We start from the raw sequence: 19,071 nt of genomic DNA, 5'->3' as shown, positions 1-19,071 counted from the left end.
CTTCATTTTGTAAATTCCTTTCCACAGTTTCCTTTTTGAACCTTGACACTTTATGTAGCCTGAACAGAAAAGAAGAAAATCAGGAACACCCAAGGCCTCAGCTGTCACACTGCTAAGAGCCTGTTCCTGTAGGTGTCATAAGGCTGGCTTTGGGAACCACACTACAGATGAGTCAACTAAGAGCAAAGAGGCTGTACCACAGCAGAGTCCCAGGCGTACAGACTGGGAGACAGGAAAAGCAGAAGGTAGACAATTTATAGGAAGAAGTGCCACATGTTTATCAATCTCATTTGCCAATCACAGAGAAGCAGAATTTATCCATGATTTTCAAAGGGAAAATAAATGTCTCTGTAGCTACTAAAAAGGTTGAATTTTGCTTACTTTTTTCATCAAGGGAAGAAAAATTGAAATGTCAGTTTGGGCTGAGTAGTTAATATTCCTTACAAATATGACTTGGGTAATTTACTCCTAAAATGCGTTCCCAGGTTAACTCATCTTTTTTCTACTCCTTTTTCTAGAGTTCTAGTTTTTATACCTTTGAGAATCCATAGCCACTCTGGAAAGAGATGTGATCATGATACAGAACCGCCTCTATGTACCTGAGTCTTGGTCAGGTTCGTCACTGTTAGGAACTGGAAACCTTGTAATTTAACTGGAACACAAATTTGCAGCTGGAACTCAGCTCCAAAGAGGTTCTCCCCATGTATCTACAAGATAAAATCCAAGCGGAAAGTCACGGCTGGTGTTGTTTTGCCACCTGTTGGCTTTGCGATGATAAGTAGAGCACTTACGTTGAAGAGGAACTCTTTGTGGTGGGAAGACCCCTGGCTTGTGTTCATGTACATCACTGAGGATCTGCAGTTGAGAGGACATGGGTTAGGCCTCAGGGCCCCTTTCTCATTTTAAATAAACCTCAGTGCTATCAACTGGACACAGTGAGAGGGCCCTTAATTCTTAAGAGAGATCAAAGTTGAACAGCAAAATGTTGAGCAGTGGTGGGGCAGTTGGGATCAGGTTAGAATATTTGAATTCAGTCCCTTCAGGCTGGTTCTGTATCTGATTATCATTCCTCAGGGTGGCCTTACTTTTTCTCTTCCTTTCTTCCTAATCCCTTAAGTCCTCTCTTCCCTCCTTAGCATCCCATCAGTTCCCTTTGGTATCAAAACCTGTTGGCACTGTTCCTCCTTTGATTACAGCCACAGGGTTTCTAGGACCTAACAGTTAATGCCCTAGAGATCAGTGGGAGCCTGGATTCTAAGTAGCCTCTTCTCAGGGAAAGGCAATGCCCACATCCACCCTGACCACTAGACCCACCCCTGAAGCTGTCCCGCAGGTATGGGGCCCCCCCGGAAGTACTTACTTGGGAAGAACCGCAATGAAGGCGTGTTTGATTTGAAGGCTGTGAGTTTTATTGACCAAAGACCTTCTTTCATTGGAACTAGAAAATAAGAGTGTCAATTTATAGCACCCCTGCTTTGTACACATGGCTGCTTCTTACCTTGGCTTCCCAGGATCACTGGGGGTCAGATGGAAAAGACTCTTGGAGATAAACAGAGTGCAGAAGACTCTGCACTGGAAGACCAGACTTGGAGAAACACTGATTTTAAAAGGGTTTCTCCAGGACTTCTCTGCCAGTCCAGTGGTTAAGACTCCACGCTCCCAATGCAGGGGGCACGGGTTCAATTCCTGGTCAGGGAACTAGAATCCTGCATGTTGCACGGTGTGACAAAAAAGACAAGAGTTCCTCAGCCTTGACAATATTGACATTTAGGGCCAGGAAAGTCTTCATGAGTGGCTGTCCTGTATATTGTAGGATGTTAACATCCAGGTCTCTACCCACTAGATGTCAATAACACCCCCACCAAAGTCATGCCAATCAAAAATGTCTTCAGGCGTTGCCACTGGGAGTAGAATCAGCCCTGTTTGAGAACTTTACTGACTGTGTACCCCACCCTACCCCAAACATAGAGGTTAGCTGCATCTCTGAGGTTAGATGAACCAAAATGAGCTCTCCAGTGCAAAACTCAGTCTACCAGACTATACCATAGTTTTACTTTGTCAATAAAGGAACATTTTAAATATCTCTGATAACAAGGGAAAGCCAGATCACTGCAGGGACACAGGTGCCTTCCTGGGGCTCCCTGAGGCTTCCCTTCTGGGGCAGTGAGGAGTCATAGCTCTGACGCACATGCGTGGGAGGGAGCTTTTTTGAAGGACCACAGCCCAGGCTCCCTTGACCCAGGCATGACTTACTTGGTGACCATCACAGTGATGTTGGCTGTCCTGTTTGGAAAGGCACTTTCCTCCAGCTGCCAAACTAACGAAAAGTTTGCCTAGTTAAACAAAAAAAAGGTGGATTGATTCCCGTGTATACCACTCACAATCCTACTAACTAAACAGACCTGGAAAATGTAATTCAGTACTCCATGCTTCTGTAGCACAGGATGCTTCAAGGTCCCGTTATTCCACGTAATACAGTGTCAAGATGTGGTGAGCAGGGCAGACAGCATTATTCCCCTTTTACAGCCAAGGAAGCCGCTCGAGAGGTCTCCCGCAGCACAGAGATCATCAGTGGCAGGTCAAGGACTCCCCTCAGGGCTAATAGCCTTCCAGACCACCCCCAGCTTTGCTCTGGATACAGGGGTGAGCCAACCTTGTCTCTGTGACTGTACCCTCACCTCCACCACTCCCTACTTCCAGAGCACACTGGGCAGCTTTACGCTCTGTTACAGATGACGGTATAGTCAAGGAAAGTGTGGAAACTGCAACTGGGAGATTCTAATGAGCCTGGGAAGTAGAAAACACCAACCCTAGGGTAGTGAGAAGAGTCAGCTAATCAAAACGGACTCACAGGACTTCCCTGGTGGTCCAGTGGCTAAGAAGCTGAGCTCCCAACGCAGGGGGCCGCGATTCCATCCCTGGTCAGGGAACTAGATCCCACGTGCCGCAACTAAAAGATCCTGCATGCCACAACTAAGACCCAGAGCAGCCAAATAAATAGAAAAAAAAAAAAACAAAAAAACAACTCACGGATGACCTCTTGAGGATGGGGTGACCAATCTTGCACTTCATGACCAGAAGAGAAGCAATTGGCTTAGGGTCACCACACTGAATGTCTGGAGAAGGAGGCTGTTAACACAAAAGATGTGGTTTTGAAAAGGCGAAAAAAAAAAAAGTTCAGCCTCCTCACAACAACATGCCAGACACCCTGCCAGAAGCTGGAGATGCAAATAAACCAGTCTTTGTCCTCGTCTCCTTCACAAGTTGGGCAGAAGGGCTCAGTACTAGATGGTTGAAGAAACACAAGGCCTCAGGGGGCGTTCTGTGAGAGCGGCACAGAAACAAGCAGTGAAGAAAGATGAGGTCCAACCAGGAGGAATCAGTCTTCCTGAGGAGGGAGGCGTTTGAACTGCACCTTGGACCAATGGAAGGCCCCCTGCATTGCCACGCAGCCTTTTTCAGACATGGTTCCTCATCTGGACCACTGGATATGGAAAATGACCGAGTGGCCACTGTTTTCTTAATTCTCCCAAGGATGGTGGGTCTAGTTCCATTCTAGGTGCTTAGGAGATCGTGGCATGTAATGGGTGCTGTCCTAGCTCAAACAGCCTCAGACCACCAGGGACACACCCATAATAAGACAGAGCCAGGTTTGTTGACTCATTAGAGTGAGGAAAACTGCACTGTGGTGTATCTCACCAAACAAAGGAAAAGATAGTTATTAAAGGATTCTGGGGAAAGAATTTGGGGAAATATAAACAAAGCAGTGTTTTACAGGCTCTTCACTCATGGTCCAGTGGTTAAGCTTCGCCTTCCAATGCAGGGGGTGCAGGTTTGATCCCTGGTCAGGGAGCCAAGATCCCACATCCCTTGCAACCAAACAACCAAAACATAAAACAGAAGCAATATTGTAACAAATTCCATAAAGACTTTAAAAATGGTCCACGTGAAAAAAAAGAAAATCCTTAAAAAAAAAAGCCAGGGCTATGTGTAAAAGGTCTACTCAACATCAATTCTGGGCTGCAAAGTGGACCCAAAGACCCACTTTCTTGGAAACTATTCAGATGAATGTGAAAAGCTGTGTGGAGAAACATTTTATCTGAAGTTTCAAGTTTCAGATGGAAAATGAGAATGCTTCTCTTTGTCAAAACAGTTTAGATTCTCCAGGCAACAGTAAGATGGTTTCATAATTATAGATATAACTTCAAACAGCAAAGTTTCTGATTGCCTATGATTTTAGAGAGCAAAATTTCTGTGTTACAATATTTACAGCTGCTGGGTGTCCTTGGGAGAAATACTGTTTTCTGGTATCTTACAGCTGGCTTTGAGTCTGTGCTCCCAGGCTGATGAAAGGCAGAGCAGACTTTTACTTTCCAGTCAAGCTAATTTATTATAGATTATTTCTCTCTCAGAACTCTAGGTTAGAAAGGCTGTAGGCAGAAGGAGTGATTGGGTGGCAAAATAGCACCATTGATGTTTAAGGCAGAAAATGATATGACTGGATCCCTGGCTTATTGTTGGATTAGAGGGGATTTGTCTAGTTAATAATCATTTATTGGATGGACGAGGATGAGGCAGGAGGCAGAGTTAGGAGGTTTCCATAACCAAGCAGAGAGGCAGGAAGGGAAAGTCATGAGCCATGTGGTTCCAAAACTGCTGTCATAGTTACCTTCTGGATCCTCTTAAACTGCAGGTTTCTGGGGAAATTCACAGCCATGCTCGTCATGTAGGAATCTTCCCCAGAGTTAGTCAGGCTAATGTTCATGGTCAGCTCCTTTGTGAGGCCCACCACCAATTCCTGCCTGCACAGGGTAGGCAAAGAGATAAATGTTACCAGTTTATTTAATCTGTGAAAACCTCTGTGCGATGCAACAGCACCTTCTTAACTTCTTAGATAATATTGCCTAAAGGATACATTTAGCCTAGATCTTCTTCCCCCCAACAGAAGCAAGCACCTGGACTATCATACCCACCTCCGTTGCTGTGTGACATGACCATTTATTTAGTGTTTGCCGTGTGTTGGGGACTGTGTTAAATGTTTCACACTCTCTGCTAATCCTGGTGATAACTCTGTGAAATTGCATGGTTACTTTCTGTGCTGCAGTGAAGGGAACAGAAGCCAGGGGAGGCTCGCTCACTTGCCTGAGGTCCCACAGCCCCGAAAGAGAGTTGGGAGAATCAGATCTAAATCCTCTTTCTACCACCAACTCACTGTGACCCCAGGCAACGTACTTTGAGACACAAATTCATTCATTTCACATACATTTACGGGGGACTTTGGCCAGACACCCCACCCAACGCAGGAGAAACCGTGCAGGGGACAGACGCTGCCTCCACCCCTGCCTTGGCCTGAGCTTTCACACCACAAAACCACCCCAGCCCTTGCGGATTACAGGCTATGAGTTAAGACATGAGTCTGTTCAGCATGGAGAAGAGAAGATGTGGGGACGGGTGAGGGCTCCCTTCACACTGAGGCCCCGTGGGGTCCCGGAGTGCAAAACCACTCTCAGTAATTAAGACCCACAGGGAAACACATTGACAACACGAAGAAAACTTCCTAACCATCTGAAAGGTCTTAAAATAGAATGTGCTGCTCTGGGGAGTAATGTGACCCGTGTCTTATTGAGTCATTTTTGTTTTTTATCACAGCTGAGAGGAGGATAGTGGGCAGTGACAGAGCCTGTGTGGGGATCCGTCTGGGAGATGACACAGGCCTGAAATAAGACAGCAGCAGAGGCGATGGGCTAGTGTGCTGCGGTTCATGGGGTCGCAAAGAGTTGGACACGGCTGAGCAACTGAACTAACTAACGAAGTGGTGATGGGGAGGGCGATAAGGCCATGCTTACAAGCAGAGCGCAAAAGAGACAGGAGCTGGGGACTCCTCTGCCAGTTCAGTGGTTAAGGCTCAGTGCTTCCAGGGCAGAGGGTGTTGGTTCGATCCCTGATCAGGGAACTAGATCCTACATGCCATGAGCATGGCCCAAAACTAAAAAACTCTTTTTAAAAAAAGAGAGTGGAGGATGTGTCCTGAGTTTCTGTTTCAGAGTTTCCAGCTTGGATGACCCAGTGGGGCTAGTTGTGATGGAGAGAGCACAGCGGGAGACCAGAGGGTGGAAACTGGCCAGATGAGTTCAGTCTGGGACATGATGAGAAGCGCTCAGAGGACAGGAAGGCAGGGACATTGAAATGTCAGTTGGGTGTCCTGTCTCAGAGCCCAACAGAGAGATCTGAGAGTCACTGGAATATGTACCAGGGATTCTTAACTCGAGGTCCAGGGACAGTTTCAGAGTCCCCTGAATGTAAACGCTTCATGTTTGCAAGTGTGATCTTCTAAAAACAAGTGTCTGTAGTTTACCTTAGATTCTTCAGGAGATTCACGTCCACAAAAAAGGTCAAACTACTGAAGCATTTGGAGGCTAAGGATTAGGCTCAATACTTTGGAAAAAAGGCGAGACTGCCAGCTGTGGACACTAGGGGGTGATGTAGGGCCAGCTGTTTCACAGTCTATTCCACAAGGACTTGGCTGGGCTTTAGGGGCTGTAATGAATTCCCTGTTAGAAACAAGTCTTCCTGTTAGGCTGGATTCCAAAGCACTCAGAAGCCTTGACTTGGCTCCTCCATGACTGAGACGGGCAGAGCTAAGCTATCCGCATCTGAAACACAAGTCCTGCAAATGTCTGTGAAAAGGTTTCTCAGGACTCAGAACAGAGCTGCTCTTCAGAGATGCCAACTCAGCCAACCGGCCATCAGTGCCATGTTCTGCTCACAGCACTAGGTGTCGGGGGAAGGAGCATCCTAAGACCACCACATGTCCAAAACCAAACTCATGCAGCCCATTCCAGTATTCATGCCTGGGAAATCCCATGGACGGAGGAACCTGGCGGGCTACAGTCCATGGGGTTGCAAAAGAATCAGACACGACTTAGCGACTAAACAACAACAAATCATAAGAACAACAGAAACGATAGACAATTACAAGGGAAATGGGAAGGAAATCCAAAAAAGAGGAGATACATGTATAGGTATAGCTGAGTCACTTTGCTGTACAGTAGAAATTAATACAACAATATATAGAAACTACACTCCAATAAAAATCAATTTAAAAAAATTACCAAGCTCATGACCTCTCCTCCCCACCTTGCCTTCCAGACCCATTCTTCCAAAAGCTTTCCCAGTTCAGTTCTTGGCATCTGCATCATTCTAGAATTCAGTGTGGTCCAACAGAACTTCTGAAGTAATGGAAATGACCTATTATATATCTGTGCTGCTCAAAACCACTAGCCATATGTGGGCACTGAGCACGTGAGATGTGCCTAGGGCAACTAAGGAACTAAAATCTTTAATTTTAATTCATTTCGATTTAAATAACTACATGTGACCAGAGGCTATTGTGTTGGACAGCACAGTTCTGGATGCTTGGGCTGGAACCCTGAAAGACTTCTTAGACCCCTCTCTCTCACGCCCCACATCCAATCTGTCATCCAATCCTGCGGGCTCTAACTTCAAAACATAAGCACCTTCATGGCTACCACTCTGGCCCAAGTCATATCACTTCTCACCCGAGTTATCACAATAGCTCCCTACTGTCGCCCCGCCTCCACCTCTGCTCCTACAGTCTATTCTCAACACAGCAGCAAGAATGATCCTATCAGGACCTCCCTGGTTGCCCAGTGGTTAAGAATCCACCTTCCAATGCAGGTGACGTGGGTTTGACCCCTAGTCAAGGAACTAAGATCCCACATGGTGCAGGGGAACTAGAGAGCCCTAGCGCACCAATAAAGACAGCAGTGTGTGGGGGAGAGCAGCCCCCCCCCCCACACACACACACACACAAAGAATGATCCTCTGAAAATGCATGGTCATGTCACTCCTCTGACTTCCCAGCTCACAGTAAAAGTCCTCATGGAAATGGAGCCACACATGATTTTTCCTCCCCTCACACGGCAACATCAACTCAATGGACATGAGTTTGAGCAACCTCCGGGAGATAGTGAAGAACAGGGAAGCCTGGCATGCTTCAGTCCATGGGGTCGCAAAGAGTCAGACAAGACTTAGTCACTGAATAACACCACCCCTCCAATTCACTCTGGTGTCCTGGCCTCTTCCTCCCACCTCCAAGCGCCCAGCTCAGGGCACTGACAGGTGCTCTTCCTTCAGACACCCACAGAGTTCATTCCTCCACCTCACTTCCATGAGCCCAAACATCACCTTCTCCATGAGCCCTTTCCGGACCACTCTATTTGAAACTGCAACCCCAGCCGCATCCCTGGCATTTCCCTCCCACCTTCCCTGTCTTCTTTTTCTTCATAGTACATCTTTTCAACATAGTTGACTTACATATTATCTTCTCTCCCTAAGCAAAATTGTGAAAGTGCAAAAGGGGCTTCCTGTATCTCTCAGCACGTCAAGTGCTGGGCACAGAGGAGGAGCTCCCTAAGTATGTAATGAATTAAGTAATTTGGTAAAGCGTTGAGCCAGGGAAGAGGTTATCTCTAAGTGAGGGGGTCCTAGGAGTGAGGGACCCTGGGTTATGGAAAGAAATCTGGGTGTGAGCCCATCCAATGATCATGGGACCCCACGCAGGCCTGCAACTACTGACTCTTCCCAAATTTATAACGTAAGAATACAAATCTGTCTTGCCTCCCTCACTGGGTAGCTGGGGAAGCAATGATACACTTAGTGCAAAAGCCCTTTGTGGGCTGCGAGGGAAAGGAGGAAGTGAGTGATCCTGGTGAGGGGTTTGCCCCGTAAGCCTTCAGGAGGAGAGTTAACTGCAGAAACCATGACGACTGGATTCAACTCACTGAGAGACGGCGGTGGCCAACTGTAACTCCGCGACACAAAACAGCTTATTCTTGCAGTTCTTCTCGTAGGGCAGCTGTAAGCAGACAGAGAGCGGCAGGATCAGCCCAAGGACCCCGCCATCCCCCGCAGCCTTGCTCTGTGATCTTCTCCCTAGGACATGTGTGTCCCTTCCGCTGACTCTGAGAAGTGTAGGTGAGGCTGAAGGGCTGAGGTTGTGTCCACGTGGCTGTGAGAGGTGTGACTATGCTATTCCTTGATTTGTCAGGCATGGGGGTGTGCTTGGTCCTACAACACAGGTACCATGCATCAGGCCACTGGCCAAGGTCAAAAAGAGGGTGACCTTTGTGAAATGGCGGGAGTAGCCATCACTTGCAGATTATGCTAATTAAGTAGCAACACTCACAGCTCACTACTGTGAACATTTAGAGGTGGGTGAAACCGTATGAAGAAAAGCTTCCTTATCCTCTTAAGTAGAGCAGGAACATCAGGGGACAAATTGGGAGAGGGGGTTCCTAACCAAATATTGTCAAGGTTCAGTCCCGTGAGCCTTTCTATCCCCATGGCTAGTCTTCTCTGTAGATTAAATATTCCCCCTTGCAGTCTTGCCTACACCAAACAAATTCAGAAATCACAGTGGGCCCAAAAGGTCCATGTAAGATTGAAAAGTTCCAGCTCAGGTTGCAAAGTCACATTTTCTAAAGGAGCAGGTCTATTTTTTATTATGAAGGAGACACAGCCAGCTTCCTACCTAGGGAATCACTGCATTTATCTTCCCAGCAGCCAGTGATCATCACAGTAGCTTTACGCAAGGACTGTTTCCATGACTGGAGCTATAGTGAGAGCCCAGAGCAAGAAAGAAAACCTTCCACTGCCCAGAGAAGGGAGATGCAGATTGCACAAGTCAGAGCTTGGGGCTCTATCTGACTGGGTCAACAATTGAGGGCTTTTTTTTTTTTTAGTTTTGCTTTTAATATAGCCAAGCAGCTTGTTCTCTTTCAGTAGGATTAAAACATCCTAAGCGCCCAGCTAGAGCTCATTCTTTGGAAAAATCTATGTGCTTGCTGCCGCTGCTGCTCAGTGGTGCCCAACTCTGGCCTCATGCACTGTAGCCGCCAGGCTCCTCTGTCCATGGGATTCTCCAGGCAAGAATACCAGAGTGGGATGCTATTTCCTTCTTCAGGGCATCTTCCCGACCCAGGGATCGAACCCACATCTCTTGCATCTCCTGCACTGGCAAGCAGATTCTTTACCACTGTGCCACCTGGGAAGCCCATCTATGTGCCTAAACACCAAATAATTTCCCCTCACCCATTTCCTCAGTGGGATAATTTTTTTTTAATCTCTTTGCCAAAGCATCAAAGCAATCATTGATTAAGATAAGAATCCTGAATGGATGTTATACAGGATACATCATGGGTCAGAAGGTAAAGAATCCACCTGCAATACAGAAGACACAGGAGATGCAGATTCCTGATCCCTGGGTCAGAAAGATCCCCTGGAGAAGGGCATGGCAACCCACTCCAGTATTCTTATCTGAAAAAATCCCATGGACAGAGGCACCTGGCAGGCTATAGTCCATGGGGTCACGAAGCGTAGGACACGACAGAGTGACTAAGCACACGCAAATGTAATCTCAAAGCATCTCCTCATAATATACTTATTAATTACGAAGGGAACTAGCCCCAGTATGACTTTCTGTGTGCAGGGCAGGTGGGCTCCAGTCCAGTCCCCACACGGGCCTTCTACCACACCATTATCAGAGACCAAGTATCCATATGCTTCATTAAATATGTAGCAGGCACCTTTTGTGAACAGAAAAGAACCAGCCTTGGAGTCATTTGGAGACCTGTATTACCCACCAGTGAGGTCCTGGGCAAATTAACACCATCTCAGGAGCTCTATTATCCCCCTCTGTGCAGGGAGGGTCCTAAATGTTGTCTGAAGACCCTCCCAACTTTAATATTCTTTGAAGATAAGGGAGCAAGGACTTTTACAGAGGTGGCACCTGGGAGAGTCTGGTCCTAGCCAAGTCACCTGGAAGATGGCAGAGGGCTCAGCATAGAAGTCCAGGATTGGCTGGGGTTGGTCCATCCGGCCCTCAGGGGTCTGGAGGTGGTAGCTGACCTTGACAGTGATGTTGGAGAAGCAGTCCTCCTGACACAGCTGCACAGTCACCAAGGAATGCGAGGTTGGAGTTGGATGTGGGGGAGAAGATGACAAAAAGAATACTTTTAACTTTGATGTGGTCACAATATTAACGAATGAAAGGGGTTAAGCTAGGAGTCCTCAGCCTCTTCCAAGTAAGCCAGGCTGCCAAGAGCATTGAGAAAACCTCCCTTGATCTGCCACGGCCTCAGGCCTCCTAACTCCTTCTGGTTCCTGCCCCAGTCACAGAGGGGTTCTGGCCAGCAGGAGTTAAACTCCAGCTTGGACTTAGAGGACAAAGGGGAGCCAAGAAGAGGAAGAGTCATGGTCTCAGCTATGTTTACAAAGATCTTTCTTGAAGCGGCACAGAGGACATATCAGAAAAATAAAAACCGTAGACCAGAACTTCCCTGGAGGTCCCGTGGTTAAGACTCCGTGCCTTCAATACAAGGGTCATGGGTTCAGTCCCTGGTGGGGGGACAGCCAAAACAAACGAACAGAAGAGCCCTGAAGACCAGGAGATGGCCTGGGATGCCACTTGCCATTCTCTTTGTTCATTGAGACTTTTTGCCAGGTGGGAGCTTTGAACACCTGAGAACAGGTGAGCAAGCGTCTTGGCTGGAAAAGGTAGCTATGTTTATCTTTAGGGAAGCCACAGACTTACTAGAAGTCTTAATCCATTTAACAACCAAACAGATGTTGGAACAGATGTGTAGTCTGAAGCATAATTTATGAGTTTATTGGAATACATGATCCTTTGAGGTCCACAGTTTTGGGTGCTGGCAGACTCTGAGTCCCGACAAATACATTTTTTTCATGTTTCTAGGCACCTTTGTCAGGAGTCAACTTTTGTAAAGGACAACGTTTGTCTTTCTATTTCTACTTTGCCTCACTCAGGTTTTCTGATGTCGTCTCACATAAGGGCCTTCTGCCTCACTGTTGTTATCAGGTGGGGGAGGGAGCTCTGTTATTTCCAATGTATTACCAAGAAAAATGGCAGTAATTAGAGGATTTCCCTTTTTGTCCAGTTTCTGGGAAACTCAGAGATTTACTTAGTGTTCAATCTCTGTAGATTGCTTTAACTTGGTTTTCTGGTACCATAACCCCCATCTCTCACACCAGCATGTGATTCTTGATCTATTATGATTGTTTTAGTTGCCTCATGTGTGTGTACGGATCCCTGTACTTCACTCCATACACCTCAGTTCTTTTCTCAACAATACAGACCCCCTCGGGGAACTTCCCTGGCAGTCCAGTGGTTAAGACTCCCAGCTTTCACTGCAAGGGACACAGGTTCGATCCCTGGTCAGGGAACTAAGATCCCACATGCCACACGGCACGGCCAAAATAAAATAAAATAGATAACCAACAAGGACCTACTGAATAGCACAGCACAGGGAACTCTGCTTAATGTTCTGTAATAATCTAAATGGGAAAAGAACTTGAAAAAGGACAGATATGTGTGTATGTATAACTGAATCATTTTGCTACACATCTGAAACTAAAACAACACTGTTAATCAACTATGCGTGCACAATCAGTTGTGTCCGACTCTTTGCGACCCCGTGGACTCTAGCCCCCAGTCTCCTCTGTCCATGGGATTCTCCAGGCAAGAATACTGGAGTGGGTTGCCACTTTCTTCTCCAGGGGATCTTTCCGATGACCCAGGGATGGAACCCACACCTCCTGCATCGGCAGGCAGATTCTTTAGTACTGTGCTACCCGCGAAACCCCTGTTAGTCAACTATACTCCAATATAAAATTTTTTAAAAAATGAAGCAAAGCAACCTTTAAAAAAAAAAAAAGACAGACCCCTCTGGACTCTTGGAAACTCGTCCACTCACATCTCCATCTGTAGGGATGAGCGAGAAGGACTCACAGAGAAGGGGCCCCCTGCCCCACTCCCTAAGGGAGCTCTGATCCATCCTCTTGTCTGAATGCTGCAGCCGTTTCCTCTGCTTCACCACATCCACATCCAACGTGAAGTTCAGAGAGGTCTCACCAAGGCCTGGGAATGAAGATCAGATCTTTCTGATTGAGCCAGGGAGGTCAAACTCCAGACCAAGGGCCCTCCCATGAGCCCCTCCTGAGTGGTGTCCCCCACACAGGCACTTCCCCGAGTTTCTTCTTCATTTCAAAGTTACTTTTCTCATGTCTTCTGTCCCCTAGTTAGGGTCCCTCAGTGCCCCAGACCTAAACCTGGGGCAGAACATCCCCAGGCTAAGTCAGTCTTCCCTATGGGAAGAGGGCTTTTAGAGGGGAGGCTGGGATTGAGGGGGGAAATATTGAGGAGGAAAAATTCAAGGAAGCGGGAGAGAGAGACCATAGAGTAAAACCTGAGGATAGCAGAGCTGGAAGAACCTTGTGGATTACCTGAGCCAACTCCCTATCTGTAGAGAACAAAAACGGGGGCCCCAGCTTCCCTGGTGGCTCAGTGGTAGAAAATCTGCCTGCCAATGCAGGAGACAGGGGTTCAATCCCTGGTCCAGGAAGATCCCACATGCTGTGGAGCAACTAAGCCTGTGTGGTACAACTATTGAGCCAAGTCTGAGTGCCCTAAAGCCTGTGCTCTGCAACAGGAGAAGCCACCACAGTGAGAAGGCCACACACCACAACTAGAGAATAGCTCCCACTCGCTGCAACTGGAGAAAGCCCGCACGGCAATGAAAACCCAGCACAGCCAAAAATACATAAAATAAATAAATACCAAACAAAACAAAATACCAGGCACGGAGAGTGAAGGACACCTGCCCAGTGTCACATGACCACCCAGCAGATGCGGTTCAGGCTCTGTGGCCCAAACCTTCCAGCCTGTACAGCTGGAAACGACAGGGCTACCCTTCTTTAATGACCACACTTGATCCTGGACTCCTGCGGTAAAGCCAGGCCACCTGGGAGCCCGCTTTCTGACCTGCAGGAAGTAGAGCGACTTCTCGGGGATGGTGACTGAGAGACGAAGCCCTGGGGACCGTTGCTGAGGGTTTGTGCTGGAGGAGACCTCTTGGGTTGGCAGTAAGTACCTGGGCTGTGAAAGTCATGCCTACCCTCTGCCTTCCAGAAGGTCTCCCAGCCAGCACCAGCTAAGAGGGTGGGAAGGGAAGCCAGGCCTCCAGCAGATTATCCAGTCCCCCTAGACTAGGGAGAAGGCAGAGGGAGGGAAGGGGAGAAGATGTAATCAGAGAAAAACAGGAGAGGCATCTACACACACACAGGCGTGGGCACAGCAGCTGGAGATGGAGAAGGGCCTGCCTTTTTCCAAGTTTTCTTTCAGAAACCCAAGCCTTCAACCCAAGGACGGGATCCAATGCCCCCTTCCCAAGAGGGTCAGAAAGACTTCTTCAGAATGTGGACTTAACAGCAGGTCACCCTTTTCTGGGGCGGTTCCCATTAAATTGAACCTAAAGTCAAAGGAACACCAAAGAACTGATACTTTCAAAATGTGGTGTTGGAAGAGACTCTTGAGAGTCCTTGGACTGCAAGGAGATCAAACCAGTCAATCCTAAAGGAAATCAACCCTGAATTCTCATTGGAAAGACTGACATTGAAGCTGAAGCACCAATACTTTGGCCACCTGATGCGAAGGACTGACTCATTGGAAAAGATCCTGATGCCAGGAAAGATTGAGGGCAGGAGGAGAAAGGGGCAGCAGTGGATGAGATGATTAGATAGCATCACCGACTCAATGGACATGAATCTGAGCAAACTCCAGGAGATGGTGAAGGACAGGGAAGCCTGGCGTGCTGTAGCCCACGGGGTCAAAAAGAGTCAGATACAACTTAGCAACTGGACAACAACAACAGGTCAAAGGAACTAAAATCTAATAGAGGGATTTTATAACACCCCACCCCCACCCAGTCCTCTTTCTCTGTCCCCTCCCCCACTGAAGCCAACAAAGAGTGACCAGAGCACTGGAAAGGTCAGCTAGGCTGCCTGTTACCTGATTCAGCAGCTAGGGTTGTGGAGTTGATTTCAAAACACAAACACACATTCACGCTGCTGCTGAAGCCAATGGGCAGTGCCTTGGGAGTGAAGTTCATGGACACCTTCAGATGAACCACAGGTCTTGAGCTAAAGTGAAAGTGAAAGTGAAAGTGAAGTCGTGTCCAACCCTTAGCAACCCCATGGACTGCAGCCTACCAGGCTTCTGCGTCCATGGGATTTTCCAGGCAAGAGTACTGGTCTTGAGCTAAGTAAGACAGCAAAGGGGCATATGAGAAGTGACCACAGGACTTCTGGATCAGTGTCTGGCTCTCTCATTCATTCAGTGAATATTTACTGAACATCTCTCATATGCCAAGTGCTCTTCTGAGTCCTCAGAATATAGCAGAGAAAGAGACAAGCCTTGCTCTAGTGGGAAAACAGACAACTATCAAATAAACATGAAAAAACAGGAAAATCCTCTGTGCAGGAAAAGCTATGTTAAAAATAAAATAGGATAAGGTAATAGAGACTAGGGGCTACTGTGAAGTAGGTGCATTGTTATTCGCATTTATAGATGAGAAAACTGGAACTTAGAGATTCTGCCCAAGGACACACTTAAGTTCAAGCTTAGATTCAAACCCAGTTCGACAGAGCTGATGCTCTTAAACAGCGCGCTCCCTCCCTCCCATCAGTGTCTGGTGTCTTCTTGGGGTCATTTAGGGTAGGGCAAGGGGGTGAAGCTGCTCAGAAGGCAGGGCAGACCCCTACCGGAGTACAGCCGCCCGGCCCAGCGCACCCACGGTGATGTCAGCAAGGCCATCGCCGTTGAAATCTAAGCCACCGGCCACCGAGGTGCCGAAGTACTGGAGTCCTGGGGCCACCGCCGAGGCTCTGATCCTCTGTGGGGAGAAACACAGGATGTCGGGGAGGGAAGGAGTTTCCTTTCAGTTCTATTCAGTCAACAGATTGGTCCACTCCAGGGACACAGAGGCACTGGAAAGAAAAAGTAAGGTTCTCCCAGGGGAAATGGCATTGGAACAGAGGCTTGAAGCGGGTGGGGCTTGACCTAGAGGGTAAGGAGAGCAGGGGGTGGGGAAACAGTCAGGGGTCAGTGCAGTGGGAAAGGGGAGACTGGGTGCCAGGAGGCCTGATGTGGGGCTGGGGTGTGTCTACAGAAATACACTTGAGAAACCCACTGCAGACACAGGGTGGAAGATGAGGTAGGAGTCAGGGGGTAGTGATGGGGATGGAGAGGAGGGGCTGGATTTGGAAGATGGTAAGATCTTTAGGACGTGGAGGCTGACAGGCTGAGGTGGGGGTCTATGATTAGCCCAGGTTTCTGCTGTGAGTGGTGGAGGGATGGGGCCCAGAGGAGCAGCAGGTATCAGGGAAGAGGGTGCTTTCAGTGGGGCATCCTGGGAGTGAGATGCTGGAGGCCATTCAGGGGAGGGGCTCAGGAGCCGCTGGACACACAGGACTGAAGCTTGGAGAGAAACTGCAGCTGGAGGTGGGTGGCAGTGCCCATAAAAGATATAGTGTGGAATTTGGCAATGGAGTCCAGGGGGTGAGGGTTATGCAATGGGGTGGGGCGGGGGGCAGTGTGGGGACAGGAGCCAGAGAAGGGACAGAGAGAGAGGAAAGAGGATCTGGGGCAGGTCCAAGATCAGGAATGCCAAAGAAGGAGACAGTCATAGGTCAGGAAAGAAGATGGATATTGCCACAACCTCTAGCCCCACTAGAAGGATGTGGAGGTGAGAACCTCCCAGTGATTTCTGTCCCCCGGGGGCCCTCTCAACCCCCTGGGACCTGCCTGACACTTAGGACTGGAGCTGGCTCGGGTCTCAGGCCCTCATATCTGGGGAAGATCAAAGTGCCAGAGTAGAGGCAAGAGGTCACCTGTGGCTGGTTGGCAGAGAGGTCAGCCAGCTGGTTGATAGAGCGTCCATTGTAGATGTACACACTGCCGAAGCCTGCACCATTGTCTGCCTCAAAGTCCTCCAAGGGGGCCCCAATGGCCACGTCTGTGAGCCCATCCTGACTGATATCCCCCACTGTTGCCATGGCAAAGCCAAATCGTGCATAAGTTAGCCTGGGGTGCCCACTCAGCATGCGTGCCAAGGAGAAGGAGCCATCCTGTAAGGCAGAGAGGCAGCTCAGCCCTCAAGACAGGGAGGCAGCAAGGTCCCACCCCACTGCCACCCTGGGAGGCAGGCTCAAAGACTCATTGATTCTGACTCTCCAGCAGGGAGTCTGAGGCTCAGAAAAGGCAAGAGACCTTCCTGAGTTTACATAGTGAGTGACTGATGAAGCTGGGGTCCAGCTGCCTTGCAGTCCAGGACCCAGAGCTGCACCCCTCACTCCCACAATTGGGGTACTGGACTGGCGATCAGGAGGCCTGGCTTCTTGGCTTGGCTCCATCACACACTGGCTCTGTAAACCGGGGAAAGTCTCAAACATCACTGAGCCTCAGCTTCCTCATCTGTAAAATGGGAGTGACAGCCACCTCCCACAGTTACTATGAGAAACAAATGAGATTACAGATAAAACATGCTTTGTCAACTATGCAGCTGTGTGGAATGTCATCATCATCAACATGAGATGGTGGGGTGGGGAAAGTAAGAAAGAGGGGGAGGGGAGCAGCCGCCCCACCAGGCTGCCATCCATCCTGAGCTCCCCATCACCGCCCTCCAGTGCCAGGCAGGGCCAGGGCGCCTCCAGCCTCTGTCACCTCAGCCCCAGGCTGAGCGGCCACAGCCTCAGCCACCTTGTGAAGACGGAGATCTCTAACCTGCTTGTTCACACGGTACATGTAGACTCTGCCCTCCTCCCCTTGAATGTGGTAAAATGGGGCCGCCACCAGCAGCAAGTCTGTGATGCCATCCATGTCGATGTCCACAGGGCACAGCTCAGAGCCAAAATAGGACCCCAACTACAGGCCAGGGGAATTGCCGCTCACGGGGAGTGCCAGGGACCCCCCACCCCCACTGCCACCACCACCACCAGACCCCCTCGGCAAGACTAGACCCCTGCTCATGTTCTTCCTGGACCATCATTTGGGTCAGACCAGGTCAGTATGTTCACCAGAATAACATAGGAGGCTGGGTGAATGGCTGGATCCCCCACGATGGGGAAAACCAGCTGGCACTCAGGCACACAGAGCCGGGGCCAAGGCTGAGTTCTGCTCGACGCAGTCCCCCACCTGCTATGTGCCCTGGAGCCCACTCCTTTCCCTCTGGGGTCTCTAGATCCCCATCTATAATAATGGTGTGTGTGTGTTGGGGGAGGAGGGTTCCTTCTCTAACAGGTACCTGCTTGCCCTCCAGCACTGGCATGAAGTTGTTGGTCTCTCTGCCCACCTTCTGGAGCTCAAACACAGCCCCCTGTTGCTTGTGCCGTGGGGCCCCCGCCACATAGGAGAGACCATGAACCTTGTGCAGCACGGCCACAGAGTAACCTGCCGGGTGGGGTGGTGGAATTGTGATCAGGACCTCCCGCCGGGCCACTCTTTTCTCCTCCACCTTCCCAGTCAGGCCTTCCAAGTAGCTTGGGCAGCGGGGCAAAACTGGAGACACTATCTCATCCTCTTAAAAATGATCGGTGGTGGCTCCCACTTACCCATGTGCTCCGCCACACAGAAGTGATATACACACATTACCACACATACAGCTTCACTCAAAATGCTCTCCACACACATGCACCACCCACGCTCATCACAAACGCAGTATATGAAGACTGAGGACCGAGTGAAGGCTCACTCACCACTATTACTAATGGAGAGGCCCCGCCTCCCTAGGCAGCGGCCCAGGACCTGGCACTTTGGTACCAGCCTCAGCATCCATCCCTCAGTCCACATGAACAACCAGGGCCCTCTCCAGCTAGGAATCCTACCACAGCCTGCGTCCCTACTCAGGCCCCGCCCCCATCCCGGTAGCCTCCGGGCCCCGCCCTCACCCAGGCGGCCTCCGGGCCCCGCCCCTCACCCAGGCGGCCTCCGGGCCCCGCCCCTCACCCAGGCGGCCTCCGGGCCCCGCCCCTCACCCAGGCGGCCTCCGGGCCCCGCCCCTCACCCAGGCGGCCTCCGGGCCCCGCCCTCACCCAGGCGGCCTCCGGGCCCCGCCCCTCACCCAGGCGGCCTCCGGGCCCCGCCCTCACCCAGGTAGCCATACTGCGCAGACTTGGTGTCCACTGCTGTCTGGTTCA

General features: G+C 49.5%; 1 protein-coding gene across 1 annotated transcript in view; it reads right to left on the bottom strand.

Annotated features, from left to right (window-relative positions):
• The window catches only part of ITGAE (integrin subunit alpha E), a 28,003-nt gene extending 9,282 nt beyond the window's left edge, over positions 1–18,721 (bottom strand). Inside the window, exons 1-15 of the mRNA XM_055576882.1 lie at positions 18,631–18,721; positions 18,180–18,325; positions 17,660–17,800; positions 16,768–17,004; positions 15,640–15,770; positions 14,888–15,018; positions 12,795–12,958; positions 10,840–10,968; positions 8,805–8,878; positions 4,670–4,802; positions 3,031–3,129; positions 2,254–2,333; positions 1,361–1,438; positions 792–855; positions 600–707 (exon numbers count right to left, since the gene is read on the bottom strand). Coding sequence (XP_055432857.1) covers positions 600–707; positions 792–855; positions 1,361–1,438; positions 2,254–2,333; positions 3,031–3,129; positions 4,670–4,802; positions 8,805–8,878; positions 10,840–10,968; positions 12,795–12,958; positions 14,888–15,018; positions 15,640–15,770; positions 16,768–17,004; positions 17,660–17,800; positions 18,180–18,325; positions 18,631–18,706 — 1,791 coding nt within the window. The 5' untranslated portion in view covers positions 18,707–18,721. The remainder of the gene's footprint in view (positions 1–599; positions 708–791; positions 856–1,360; positions 1,439–2,253; positions 2,334–3,030; positions 3,130–4,669; positions 4,803–8,804; positions 8,879–10,839; positions 10,969–12,794; positions 12,959–14,887; positions 15,019–15,639; positions 15,771–16,767; positions 17,005–17,659; positions 17,801–18,179; positions 18,326–18,630) is intronic.
• Between the last annotated feature and the right edge of the window lie 350 nt (positions 18,722–19,071).

Source organism: Bubalus kerabau, chromosome 4, assembly GCF_029407905.1.
Source record: "Bubalus kerabau isolate K-KA32 ecotype Philippines breed swamp buffalo chromosome 4, PCC_UOA_SB_1v2, whole genome shotgun sequence".
NCBI classification, from domain to species: Eukaryota; Metazoa; Chordata; class Mammalia; order Artiodactyla; family Bovidae; genus Bubalus; species Bubalus kerabau.
Note: the sequence above shows the minus strand (reverse complement) of the source record. Positions and strands in the feature narration are given on the sequence as shown.